The 14897-nt window shown below is 34.9% G+C and overlaps 2 protein-coding genes across 2 annotated transcripts; both read right to left on the reverse strand.

Moving 5' to 3' along the window:
- Nucleotides 1-1184: 1184 nt before the first annotated feature.
- LOC149004031 (tonoplast dicarboxylate transporter-like) lies at nucleotides 1185-4279 on the reverse strand. The gene is made up of 6 exons (XM_089135556.1): nucleotides 3632-4279; nucleotides 3083-3560; nucleotides 2871-2914; nucleotides 2590-2685; nucleotides 1938-2448; nucleotides 1185-1834 (listed from the first exon to the last, which is right to left on the reverse strand). The coding sequence occupies exons 1-6, from the start codon at nucleotides 4073-4075 to the stop codon at nucleotides 1797-1799; spliced, it is 1611 nt and encodes a 536-aa protein (XP_088991682.1). The 5' UTR covers nucleotides 4076-4279; the 3' UTR covers nucleotides 1185-1796.
- Nucleotides 4280-11845: 7566 nt separating this feature from the next.
- LOC149004032 (RmlC-like cupins superfamily protein) lies at nucleotides 11846-13495 on the reverse strand. The gene is made up of 6 exons (XM_089168996.1): nucleotides 13325-13495; nucleotides 13173-13222; nucleotides 13026-13064; nucleotides 12912-12940; nucleotides 12550-12716; nucleotides 11846-12460 (listed from the first exon to the last, which is right to left on the reverse strand). Exons 1-6 carry the CDS (start codon nucleotides 13438-13440, stop codon nucleotides 11986-11988), a joined length of 876 nt encoding a protein of 291 aa, XP_089025122.1. The 5' UTR covers nucleotides 13441-13495; the 3' UTR covers nucleotides 11846-11985.
- Between the last annotated feature and the right edge of the window lie 1402 nt (nucleotides 13496-14897).

Here is a 14897-nt window from a genome sequence, read left to right on the forward strand (position 1 = left end):
TAAAATAAAATTAATAAATAAATTGAGAAAGATAATTGTCTAATTGTTGTGGATGTTCTTTTTCAAAATTTTCTTAATCCACACTTAAAGAAAAAAAGATAATAAATAAATAAATAAAATATGAGAGAATAAATATGGATTAAAAAGTTAGTTTTAATAGAATGAATGAGCTTTGCAAAATAAAAATTGGAGAGGAATGAACATTTATATCGAGAGATTATTGGTTACCTTTAGAAGGATTTGGAGAAGTGTTTTCTCAATATTACAGGCTAGCAAGTGTATATTTGGAAAGTAATGGCATGGAATGGACAACAAAAATTGAAAAAAATTAAATATTAATCAAATTCCTTCTAATAACAATGGAGTCGATGTGATGTACCCTCGGGTCCAATCGAACATCCCGCATATGGCAAGGTAAAAGAGAAAGTAAGAGTATGGGAATATTCGATGAGAGATTTTGGAATACTTCGGAAACTTGATCCAACCGATTTTTGGTTTTTGTTGTAAAGAAGAGGTTGATGACTAAGCTAGAAAGGCACTCTTCATCGGTTCAAGATAATGATAATGCATCTTCGCCTGTCTCTTGGCTGGAAGATGCACACCTTATTTGGGATTGTTCCTTTGCAGAAGCATTTGGAAACGTTGGTCTAAACCACGAATCAATATGGTTTCTTGGTGCTTACGGGTGGATCTGCCAATTCGTGAAGTTTAGCGCCAAATGGAGCAGCGATCCAGTTTTGGACTCCTGCAATTTCTTTGGGGATGGCGAGATATCCATGAGGTAGATCCGGCAGGGATGGATGCTCATTATCGAAAAATTTTATCGAGCCAATAAGGAAGCTTGGCAACATGCACAAACCCCTGTTCTTGGTCCAAGTAAAGTGGCAGTTTTAGGGTGGACATGCCCTAGAGAGGAGGCTCAAGTGAAGCTTAGCCAGTGAAGGAATGCCCTAATGCGGGTGATGGGATCAAGAGGCTTTTTAGAGGGACCCAGACTGCTCATAACAGTTAAAATCTGGGTTTGGTCAAAGAGGGGTAAGGAGCGTTGGTACCGGACCATTACCAATGGTGATTTCTTGCACTGACTCAAACCCAAAGTTAAAGACGGAACTTCAGTAAAAACAAATTAAAAATAAAAAGAGCTTTGCCACTTTTGATTTCGCTTGCTGTTTCTATTTCTTCTTAACTGTTTGCATTACATCATGAACTGGGTGATATCTTGAGGATAAGAGACCTAGAGTAGAGTACTGTTGAAGGAGATTCATGTTAATGACACTGGGTTAAGGATTCATTGAGATGGGATGTGAGAAGTTCAGTTGCATTCATATAGACACTTCATACAGCCTTTAAGCCACCAAGAGTGGAACATCTCTGTTAGATTCCTTTGATCTTCCTATTACATGTATTAAATCTTACACACATTAATAATAAAGAAGAAAAACAAAAATCTTGCACCGCATACAGGGACAAAAGGCTAAAGACTACACATCTTATAAAGAACATACAGATAATGGCTACTTAAAGATATAAGCCCACAGCTTCTATCAAATGCAATGGGAGAATAGGCTTGTATCTGTTTCCAGCTAAGATGACTCCATTAAGCCTGCTCTCTGATTTGCAATAAATACTTTTAGGACAAAGAGATATTCAGAATGCATTTGCTTTCTTCCTTTCTTATTTTCCCCTCCATTTTGGTGGGTAGAGAGGGAGAGGCCAACCTACCATGACTGGCTGCTTGTTCCGTTATATACACACAAGACTTACTGAGCTGTCTATAGAGCAAGCGAGGTTCTAAGCTATTGCACAGGTTTGATTGCCCCAAAGATATATGCACCTGCAAACACCCATTGCAGAACCCATTAATATAAGGTAATAGAAATACTTAAATATATCTTTTGTAAACACTTTTCATTACAGAAATAAGAGAATCCAATCACCTATTGCAGGCATTATGAGGGATAGAGCAGCAATTCCAGCTATTTTCAGTGGCAACCCAACCTTGAACATGTCTCTGATCTCTACATACTTGGTTGCAAAACCTACAGCATTGGAAGGTGTACCAGTTGGGAGAAGGAATGCAAACTGGGCACCAATTGCTCCAGGAACCATTAGAAGAAGTGGGTGCAGCTTCATCGTTGTTGCCAATTGAATGAGTATCGGAATGACAAGCGTTGTAGTGGCATTGTTTGATGTGAATTCAGTGATAGTCCCACTGACAAGACACACAGCAGGGGCAATGGCAAGGTAAGGGACCTCTTCCAAGAAATCTAAGCTTTCAGATAATACATCTGCAAGGCCACTCCTCCTAAAGCCATCAGCAATGGCAAAACCAGCACCAAGTAAGAGGATCATTCCCCAGGGAAGCTTCTTGCATTTGTTCCAGTCCATTAACTTTTCTCCATGTTGCTTCTTGTTAGGAATAATGAACAATAAGGTTGCCATCATCACCTGCACAAGTAAATCATGATATAGAAAATCTTGCTTTGTTGTTACAAACCCATCTAAACTAAGCTGTTCAAGAGAGGGATTTCATCAGTTAAATGAACCCAGAAAAAGGGTTTAGGCCATTGGATGTTATGTGCTACTTACACTAGCAGTTCCATCACCTGCTCTTCCATTGAAAAGAGCTCCCCATCCTGGAATATCTGCAGTTATGGTCCTTGTCATCCACAGAACTATTAGCATCTGCAGCAAAGATGATTATTTTTTTAGTTCCCAGAAAAAATTATATTTTGGGGGTTGTCTCATACTTGAAGTATGTGACAGAAGCCCTTTAATTTCCCTCTTCTGATTGGAAGTGTTCCACTTGTCGCCTAAGTAACATTTTACAATTAGAGGACAGAGGACAGAGAAAGAGAATTTGAACACACCGAGAACACAGCCAATATCGTCTTCTCTGCAAAAGCCATTGGACCTATAATCATGCATGAAACAGACCAAATTCAGAGATTTTATCACAGAAATATCCAAAAACAAAATTATCCATTTCAAAATTGAGAGTGAAAATTCAGAACCACCAAATCAAAATCATTGTTAAAAGAATGGTTTCTGTTGAATTGAGAAAAAAAAATTGTTGATCTACCTAGTAATTGAAGTTCTGTGCTGAGGTGATTCTTGTCCAAGTAAGGAGAAAGGGCATTTCCAGATTCAGAAGAACAGTAAAAAAAACAGAGTATAGCCCACAAGGCGAAGAAGATGATTAAAGCCAGAGGGAATCCAAAGAAGAACCAAGAACTGAAGCTGATGGGTTCTGCATCAGGAAAATAACTCTTCCACATTCCAAGCAATATAAGATTAACACCGGTACCGGTCAAGGTGCTCATTCCTCCGAGAGCCACCGAATAGGTAACTCCAAGCACCACCGCTTTACAGAACCGGCTGATCTCGACAGATCCGCGGGACTCGGTTGGGAGTTTCTGTAAAATCCCGGTTGCCACCGGCATCATCATCACCGCCGCCGCAACATTGTGCATCCACATACTTACAAATGCACTCGTTCCACAAATCCCCAATAGCAATAGCTTCGGCTTCAATGGATCTCCGCAGAACATCAATGTTATCTGCATTTTTCACATCTTATAAGGTTTCAGATCAAACAAAGTAAGATCAATCCATGAAGTTGAAACATTACATTTAACGCGAGTCGTCGGTGGATGTTATAGTGTTCGACGGCAAGAGCAAGAATGAAACTACCCAGAACGAGAGCGATGACATCGTCCATGTAAGTTTCTGCAACTTCATCTGCGGTAGAAATTCCGAAGAGCGGGTAGAGGAAAAGAGGAGAAATGGAGGTAATTGGCATCGGTACAGCTTCTGTAAGCCACCAGAGAAAAACCCATGAAAGGACTGCAAGCATATCTCTGCTGGTGTCGGGTTTGGGTCCATCAAAGCGGACGAAGAGTTTAATGGCTGCACAGGAGAGAGGGCCTAGCAGTATGAAAAAATTGTTGGTGGTAAAAATCGATTTCAGAGTCCAATGGAAGTCCGGCGATGAATTCTCTGAAGAATCACGGATTGGTAGTAGTGGGCTCTTCAGGTCGTCGGAAGTTGACGCAGCTCCATGATTTCCGTCCATTTTTTCTTGTTTTGTTTCTTCAGGGAGGGGGTGAGGATGATCTGAGATTCTATTTCATTTGGAGAGATTAGAAATGATGGGTTTTGATGATTGACTGAAATGACAATCTTGAATTCTGCAAATTTTGATTTATTTGGGGGAAGACAGAGAGACTCAGAGAGAGAGAGGAGTCGAACATACAAGGGATAAAGCGGTAGAGATATTCATCATCTTCTATAGTTCTATATTACAGAAAATATTTGGATCATTTTTTAAGGTAAAAAAAACACACGTGACATGTCTAAATCAGTTTTATTTGTAAAAGAAAATTTTCAGAATTTTATAAATAAATTTTACTCAATGATTGAAGCAGCCATGACCCAATTCACGTTCTATGACTGCCAATAACTCTTCATGTTTCACGTTTTAATGAATAAAGTTGAATATTCTGATGATTCCTGAACATTTCTAGTGCTTTTAATAAATGTCATAATCTATGGACCACTCGTGAATTTGATTTTAAGAGAAATTATTGATGTTGGCTAATTTACTACTCTAATTGCATGGTTATTTATGATTTTTTTCTTTTTTGGTACAAATAAGGGGCATTGGTGCAAGAAGGAAAAACATTAGTATAGATTTACTAGATCAATATTTTTGATCTATCATTAAGATACTTTCCAAATGTGGTCTCCTCAATGTTGAGAATAATTTTTAAAGGTAAAATAATGGATATAAATGTTATTCTTAATTAAAAATTAACTTCTCAGTCCCTATTTGTTATCCACTCTCTTATCTTTCATCTTTTCTTTCATTTTTATTATTTTATTTTTCTATAAATGTGGATTAAGGAAATTTTGGAAAAAATGTCAAATTGCTCAAGCGGAAGGAATTATTAGCAAGGTTTAAAGTATCGATATTGAGTATTGTATTAATCAGATGATTTTAAGAGACGTATCGTCCTGTATCGAGTATTGTATCGCTCTGGCTAACGTATTTTAGTGTAATTCAATGGAGAGACGTATCGAGATGTATCGTATCGATTAGGTCAAATATAGATACGTATCTGTTAGTATCGTATGGTATCATGAGATGCTTTAAACCTTGGTTATTAGTGACCATAGTGGAGTTTTTTGAGGCGGATTCAAAAAAAAGTTTGATATAATGAAGTTCTAGAAGCTCAATTTTTTACGGTGAAGGATGGATTGGACATTACTTTTAATATGAGATCATTGCCTATTGAAATGGAATCCAACTCCTGCTAGGCTATCCTGTTTCTTCATCCTTATTCAAAGATCAAAAGAAAGTTTAAGATATTATTAATGACATCAATCAAAGAATCATATCAAATGGACAATATGTCCGTTTTATCCACATTAAACAGGAAATAAATCAACCAAGTAAGGGATTGGTGTTCAAGGATGTTAGTAAAAATCCTAAAAATCCTACAAAAGTCATTTCCGGAATTAAAGGAATTTCTTCAGACTGATATGTTGGTTGGACCAAATTAGTGGTTTTTTTTTACATGACTCCATTTTTTCTAACAAAAATAAAAAAATAAAAAAATCTTCAAAATGTCATTCTTAATTAGACTCCTCAATCCCTATTTATTTTCTCATCTCTCCTCTTTTCTTCTTATCTATTCTTTTCCCTTTTTATAAGCGTGGGAGGAAAATCCGAAGAAAAAAAAATTCCTCCACAACTAGGTACTTTTTTTCTTTCTCAATTTATTTATCTTTTTTGTTATTTTTTTATTTGATTTAATATTCTTTGTTTCTTTATTTCTTCTGTAATTTAATTTAATTTATAATTTAATTTTATATTATAAATAAAATTTCTATAGTTAATAAGGTAACTAACTACCATTGGTTTGTATTTCCTACTCAAAAAAAAAAAAAATGGTTTGCATCTCTACTAAAATTTTAGGGTTTAAGTCATGTGTCATTTTTTTTTATATGACTTTAATTTACCTATCTTTTGTCAGAAAAAAATATATAATTATCAATAATTTACCTTTTTTTCAAATATATGTAGGTTTATGTTTTAATATAATAAAATAAGTTAGAGGTGGGACCCTAATGAGTCGTATAAGAGTTTGCACAATATGTGTGGTGAAAAAGCATTAGTGCTTCCCAACGGAAACGTTATCTAGACTTTCATTCTTAGCCTCCCTCCTAATGTTGAATCTTGGTTTCACCTCTATTAAAGAATTTGCCAATAAGTTATTCTCCAGATTGTATATAGTTATTTTGTTTGTCAAACAATCAAAATTGTTTCCAATTTTCTTTTCACATAAAAAATCTTTTATAATATCAAAGATATGGCATTCGTTTTAAAATTCAAAATCCTAATTATGATTGGTCAAACTGATATCGAATCTAGCCGACACAAAGAAAGATTAGGGTGTCAATGGGCCAGATAATATTAGAGTAGGCCTAAACCCTAATCTTATCAAGCAACATAAACCTAAACTCTAATAAAAAGAATCTCCAACCCAAACCCTACTTTACCGGGGTATTTCTTTTTTTGGTAAAAAGAGAAACACTTCATTCATAAATTAAGAAAAGTACAGACACAAAAAAAAAAAATACAGACACATAAAGAAAAGAAAAAAAAACAACAGATACATGACAACACAAGGTTCGGACTGAACCAAGGAACGAAAATTGATTTCTAAGTCCTCCTAGTTTACCTTGAGAGAGTTTGATAGGATTGATTTGCCGTGATTTACTTTGACCTAAATCTTAATTTTTATTCCTTTCCATGCTAATATAACTACGTGATTTGTTTTTCTAAGAACAAAACAACAAACATACTCTTCAACCCTAATTATTTTATTAAAAATTATTAACTTCCTATACATCAATTTCAGAGAATACTGAGAGATCTGAATGGGCAATCTTCATAAAAAGTAGTTCTTAAAGTTCCCAACTTACATAACCTAACCAACTATTTGACTTTGAAATTAACTTCCAGTTCAAAATTTTGTTTAATAATCTCTTAACCTTCTAGAAAAGTACTGGTTAGGGCTTGCTGCAGATTCATCAAGTGAGAAGAAATAAGAAAAAAAAAGGAGAAACAATAATTGAGAGAGTGCTTTATTTGTTGTATCATATATCGACCAGCCACGAATGTTCCTAGAAACTTCTCTAAGGCAACAAGAAGTTCTTGGTTTGAATCTGATGAGAGATCAACTTCAATCAATCATCAATTTTATAGCAGGTGGGGCCTCCTAGGGTTCTCATTATTGATAAAATCCTCCAAAGTCCAAACCTTATGATATGGAAAGCTATAAAAATAAAAAACTGTTCTTCAACCGTTCAACGTATTTAGTGCAAGTGAGCCCCCCTATACAGAGAGGACATGTAGTTGGTGTGTTCTGTCATCTCATGGCAGTAGACTATAGGTTGTGATTCAGAACAGAATCAGCAGCGCCAGATTCATTAAAACTAAAAAGTACTATAGAGACATGGTAGTTACAAAACTTTCTGTTCCAAATAGGTGGAAATCTACAGTGGAGAAAATTTAATAAGAACAGAACAGGTTTTTTCTATCTTAGACTGTTCTGAACAAACCAAAATAAATTCACTTCGCAGTACACAGATTTTATCGAGAGAGAAATTTGTGTGTGGTGTTTTGGGCAAACAAGGTGTACATAAAAGATAGGTAAAGGAAAAATCTTTTTACCTGTATAAGTGTTAAATATAAGAGGGTAATTTAGTCATAATATCTTTAATGGATGGATAGTAAGTAAATTTTTCGTTTTTCAAAAGTGGGTCTTCAGTACTTTTTTCCTTTAGATATTTTCAAATTAACCTAAAACCTATGCCTATCCTAGAAACCTAGATTTACAAATTTGTCAAATTAGGAGAAGTAATAAGAGATTAAGACGATAATTTTAGGGGAGGCTTCTCCATAAAGGTTATTGCAATGAAGTGTTAGAGGCGGAACTATTGACAATAAAGGAAGGGCTTAACCTGTCATTTAATCCAGGGATGTGGCCAGTCCAAGTGGAATAGTATTCATTGCAAGCAATATCTCTTTTGGAGCCTAATGAGAATTTTCAAGGAAAATATGATGACATAATTTCAGCTATTCGGAAAAGCTATCACTCGCATGGACATATTTGCTTTACCTATGTGGATAGGGAAGGAAATAAAGTTGCTGATTGGTATTCAATAATGGTCCTACCTTTGGACTGTAATTGTTGATCATTCAGGACCCTGCTTCAGACTTGAATGAGCTCCTTAGGGCAAATCTACTGGCTAAGCTAGTATAGTCTTTTTTATTTGTTTTATTTCTTTGGTTCTTGTTTGACCCCATTCTCTCTACTAAAAAAAAATAAATTTAATACTTACTCAATTTTACCAGGGTTAAAGAATCCCCAACCGAAACCCTAGTCTGTCGAGGTATTTTTTAAGCTTGATTCTCCCTAATTTACCCCCATAGAGTTGGATAGGATTGGGGTTTGTCTTGATTTACCCTAATCTTTAACTTGATTTTTATTCCATTCTTTGTGAACATAACTACACCATGTGTTTACTAAAAACAAAATAACATAACATGCTCTATAACCTTAATTATTTTTTAAAAATTTATTAACTATTTGATACATCAATTTCAAAGAATAATGAGAGATCCTCATCCAAGATAATTTTAGGAGTTTAAATCTTATGTTGGGGATAGATGCACAAACATGAAGAAGAGCACAAGCAAAACGTATTTACAACTACAAGAAATTTAACATAGTTCAACAAGATTGGCTACATCCACCCCGAGAGAAAGAGAGAGTTCACTATTTTCAAAAACCCTACGACCTTTACACCTTACAAAGTACTATGGTTTGCTTGCCTCCCTTGTTATCTAGATTATCCCAAAAAGACTATTTATACAATTCTACCCCTATACAAATAATTGACTCAAGCCAATTCTAATTATAAATAGAGTCAAACTATACACTCAAACCCAACATCTTACATAACCTCCTAATGAACTATTTGAATTGAAATTTACTTTCAATCCTTTATTTTTGTCTTTATTTTCCAAACCTCCAATAAGAGACGTGTAGGTTAAGTAGGGACAAAAGAAGAAGAAGAAAATTTGAACTATATCAACCGGATTAGGACGTTGCTTCAGTGCTATGATACATCTCTATCTGTTGGATCAAGATCTTGATCTCGATCATTGAAATTCAACGGTGGAGATCAAAATTTTGATTGTCATGTGCATTAAATGCGCATGACTGAAGCAATTTTGACTAAATTATATTTACCAATCAGGAAACTTCACAGAAACTTTTCTAAAGCAACAAGTTCCAGGGCTCCAATCTTGACAAAGCAGGTGGGTCCTCTAAGACTAAAGACTCTCATTTATGATAAATCGTCCAAACTATAAACCAGAATTGAATTCATGAAGCAAGTAATGAGCTAACAAACAAAGAGTAACTATAAAGTGTTTTTAATGTGTTTTTATTTTTATTTATTTGATTTGACTTCAGAAAGACCAGAAAGGTTGGCTTCCTTTGTTGGCTTCCTTTGTTTATACTTACAAAGTTACCATTTGCCTCCAAATGATCGTCAACTCTAAGACAAAAAAGCTCATCAGTGACGTAAATTTAAATCCCAAATTAGATAGATATTACTCTATTAGAGATCAATGAGAATCTATTTTGACACGTGCCTCAAATTTTGGATTCATGTTCCTTTTGTAAAAGTTGTCAAGTTGGACTCTCCTTTTATATTTTTGGGGAAAATATGTCCTTGTCCCAATGATAAGATTTGCTATTTGAAATAAAAAAAGTTTAGATAAGATATTTGAAATGAAATTAGATTGGTAAATCATGATTTTATTGGTATAAAATTTTATGAATATTTAATGAATATATCATATTCAATTTTATTTATTTAATTTTTTAGTGAATTTTAAATTTAAAAGGAAAAAATCATCTGTATGTGCATAGTAGTGTACTTTTAATATCAACACCAAAGGCTGAAATTAACAGCTTAATTTTAAATTTCAAAATTTTCAAAATCGTCTTCTATGAGCTTTGTGCATTTTTTCAAATTTAAAGAACTTTGAACCAATCATTTTTGACAACACATAAATACAAGTATGGCTAAGTAGGAAAAGAATACCGACATAATATGATGTCGATTGGGACAAGATCCACATGAGTTTAATAACTTGTTTAAATTTTCTTTTATGAAGAGATTAATTCACTTGAAGTCGATGTCTCAATTATTAGTGAGAATATGATAAGAATGAGTTGAAAACATACAACCTCACCTAAATTATAAGTGTATGAAAAAAACATACATCCTACAACATTTCTTGATAAGAATGAGTTGAATTAACATGAAGTGTCAAACACTCAATAAATCAAGTGTCGTGTCATATGGCGGAATTTTGTTGCTACTCAAAGTTGTATGAATGTGTCAGCCATGGTGTCATCAACTGATTTGTTGAATTTCAACTCAATCCTCTTGGGAAAAAATTTCAATTCAATCCAATAAAGGATGGAAATCTTTTCATTAGTCCAATTCGATAACCATTTTGAATGAATTTCAAGTTTTGTTTTGTTTTATTTGTTCTTTTTATGGGTAGAAATTTCAATTCAATCTGTCAAAGCTTGATAAATTCAGAAAGTAATTTATTTAATATGAACACAACGTCAGTCGAGAAGATTATATGAGCGACAAGTGTTGATATTCCATACATGGAAAGAGGGCTAAGAGAAAATAAAAAGGAAGGCGCGTGAGGGAGGGGGAGGGGGGAGGCTTGTGGCATGGCTCCTTTGGCTGTGGAAAAGCCTAACCATTGAGCTAAGCAACTTTATTGTTGTGATTGAATCCAACTCTTTCATTGAACCAGGCCAAGCCTTGAGTTGATTGAGCCGAACCCCAACTCAAAAGAGCATGCTTTTCAGAATGAGCTGACCATTGGAATTGGTGAGTTGCCTCCAAGGCTCAAGTTAGATTAGATTACAACACCACTAGAGGCTAAGGCTTTAATTGCACTAATCAGAATAAATAGAGACCTGAAAATTTATTCAGTCCATTTCGACAAAGAAACAAATCATCCATTTCTTTGTAGATGTGTGACATGTGTCCTAACATCACATCAATGGGTTGATGTTCAATTGTAAGTCAAATAAAAAAATTGTAATTAAATTTAAAAAAAAATTGATGTGACTTGTAAATGAATCTCAACTATTGGATGGTGATGTTAAGACACTTGTCACACATCTACAAGGTCCATTTCCTTGTTAGAAATAGACTAGATATCGGTCCTTAGAGACTCACCCAGTGATATTGTTATTAATATCCAATTTGTTCCTTTTATTGCAATCTTGAAGCCCAAACATAAGCCCATGGATTCCATCTAGGATCTCCACTCTTGATGAATCGATTTTCTTTTTCAGTCTTTCTCCCCCTACGAAGCTTGAAATCCTTGACCCCAAGGTTATGAGACTCATAATCATTTAGAACCTACTTGCAGGGGTAGAAGATTATGCTCTCCTTACACTTGTCTGGGCTTCACTAGAAATGGACCCACCTTCGAGCACCTTTGAGGATGAGCCGTTGAGTCTTGAGATAACTCTAAATCAAGATTTAGAACCTGATATCCGATCCTTACCCTCTAAAAAAATGGTTATTAGAACTAATTCCATCTAATTTTGAAAAGAGCAATATAGATTTCTCTAGTCTAAAATGTGATTGTAACAACTTTTTTCACTAGATGCATTTTTTTCTATTATCAAAGAAAGAAAACTGATGATGTATTTTTGTTTTTTTGTGGTTAATTTTGTTTTTGTCTGCATCAGAAAAAACACCACATTTATGTCACTCTTTTGCTCTGTTCATCAACAAATGGAATAATAAAACTGAAATCGCCCAGAATCAATTATAATCATGGATTCTATCTTCTGATAGCTAACACTTGGCTTTCTCAAACCCATTGGTGAAATTCTCAACATCTTCAATCGCCTGGTCAATCTCTTGTTGGGTGTTCATGACAAAAGGCCCATATTGCACTACTGGCTCCCCTATTGGTTCTCCTCCAATCAAGACAAACCTAAGGGGCTTCAGAGACTTGTTCCATGCTTCTACACCATCACCATCTATGCCCAAAAGAAGAACATGGAAAGCTTTTGTGGGGGAAGATTCTTTAGTTCCAAACACACCTTCCCCTTCCAAGACATAGATGAATGAATTCCACTTTGATGGGATTGGTTGCAGGAGATGAGCTCCTGGTTTGAGTGTGAAGTCCAAGAACATGGTAGGAGTTCTAGTGTAAATGACTGACTTTGCTCCCATGGCTTCCCCTGCTATAACTCTTACCTTGATCCCATCTTCTGTTACTTCTGCAATTTCTTTATTTTGCAGTTCTTGATATCTTGGCTCAACCCTGAGAGATTATCAAAAGACAACATACATATACTTGCTGAAAAAGATACAGGCACCAAATGCAGTTTTTTTAAGTGTATGTGATCTTACATTTTGTACTTTGAAGAGAGATTGATCCACAGCTGCAAACCCTTCTGAGCTCCTTGACCCTCAGGCATTTCAGAGTGCACAATTCCTTTACCTGCTGTCATCCACTGCAAACCACCCTCTCTTACAGTACCTTTGTGTCCTGTGAAATCTTCATGTTTAAGAGCTCCCTGTAATACCCAAAAAACAGAACATTTCAAACATTCCAAAGATGAACTCAAGTTCCTGAATCCAAATGGCAGATATCTTTCATGGACTACTCATTGATCAATTTCTTTTTCTTGGTAGTGGGTAACCATTAACAACAAAAATGGAGTTCTTTGTGGGTCCATTTCATTATCTAGGAACAGGAAAACAGAATGTACCTGCAACATGTAAGTGACAGACTCAAAACCTGCAAATAGAGACAATAAGATTATATTGAAATCATCTATAAGAATTTGTATTTATTTTTTTTTTTTGGTGGAATGTGGATTCACCTCTGTGAGCATGATCAGGAAATCCACCTGGAGCCGTTACTGCAAGATATCAAAGTGAAACCCTAATGAAATTAGAATGGAATTGAAGAAAGACAGAGCAATTGATATAAAACCCCAGAAAATAGAAGGGTAAGGAGAAAACTAAACTTGAGAAATCGTCCAGCACCAAGAAAGGATCGAAGTAGCTGAACTCAAACCTGAAGAAATCAAAAACACATTTAGCCAAAAATGTTGAAATCTATCAGGGTAACAAAACCAAAATGAGAACAAATTTGAATCTTTAAATGTCTCTCTATTACCGTCCAATGCTTCGGCGAACAAAGACACCAGGTTCTTCGCGTTGTTGTAAACAGAGCATCTTCCTCACCACAACACGGGGCTCTCTTAGAACACTTGCTCTCTCTGTTTCTGGCATTTTTTTGTTCCCAATCTCTCTCTCTCAGCCCAATTTGGAAGTTTAAATGTTGGAACAAAAAATGGTAGCTGCTTGTGTGTTTATATACATAAGGTAGCTGCTTGTGTGTTTATATACATAGAAAGGAAGACAGAGAGAGAGAGAGAGAGCTCCAATTAACAATTTAGACTTGCAGAGTTGCAGTCATGATGCCTTCAGTGTTTCTGGGATTTTTTATCTACAAAGCGAAGAAGGGAAATAAGCTAAATCGAATTATGGAAATCGAATGAACTTTGAAAAACTAAAATCTATGATGTATTCTATTATGAATCGAATCAAAATACAATCACAACAATCATAAAATAAGAACCAAATCGGTCGGCACCGTAAGTGTAGTGGAAGTGGAACACACGATCTTGGTGGGTCGTATGAATGGAACCGGATTAATCAAATTGATTAATTATTTAAAATTGGGTTAGAGTACGAAGTTGGTAGGAAAGGGAATCGAGTGATTAACATTTAGGGTTGAGTTTCTCATCTCTTGATCTTAAGGCATGATCCTATGCTTGCAGAACTAAAATATCTACATCATCTCTAATTCATTTTCTTGTGGTTCCCTGCAATACCTCTTAGGATTGTAACACTCAAAATTTTGTTATTCAACCATTACAATTAAAACCATTTCGACATAAATTTTAGGAGTGATTATATACGGTAAAGGAGACCAATTTAAATGAATATTAAGATGCCAATTGTCACAATCCTAATAGTGTACTGTAAGGAATGGCAGGAAAGTGAATTACAACAGCCAATGCAGGTAAGAGTGTCAATTGAGTACCAAAATCATTTAGCCGTATAGAACTGCACCGTAGCGAGTTTCAAAATTTGGTTTCGGTATGAAACTCGGTACGCTATGGTACTGGTTTTAGATTCTCATACAATCGGTATGTACCGAAACTATACCAAATTAAGGGATATAAATGTAATTTTACAATTAAAACACTTTAACTTTACTCTATCATTAATTCCTAGTTTCAGTATTCGGTTATGTCCTTCACTCTTCTTCTTAGATTTACTTAGTTTGTCTTAGTTAATATTAGATTTTTTTTGATTGTTTGATCACAATTTCATTAGTATCTTAATGAACTAATAGTAAAAGTGGCATGAGTTCGTTCGTAATAAAATTGTATCGCACTAGACACCGTGTTTAAAACGTTTTTTTCGCACTGATTTAATATTGAAACTATACTGAACCGTTTTTGCAAATATCGAAAGCATACCATACTGTATAAATTATGTACTATACGGTTTTGGTTCTTGATATTCAAAGTTGGAATTGTATCAAACCGTACTGATTGACACCCTTAAATGCAGGGTTTCTCGGTTCATAAGATTGTAGATTCAATCTTGCTAATGATATATGTAATATTTCATCCACTATATATAAAAAACTCCCTTGTATCCAAAGTGATGAATTG

The sequence above is a fragment of the Hakea prostrata genome, chromosome 9, assembly GCF_041222555.1.
Source record: "Hakea prostrata isolate BN-2017 chromosome 9, UWA_Hpros_2, whole genome shotgun sequence".
Taxonomy (NCBI): Eukaryota; Viridiplantae; Streptophyta; class Magnoliopsida; order Proteales; family Proteaceae; genus Hakea; species Hakea prostrata.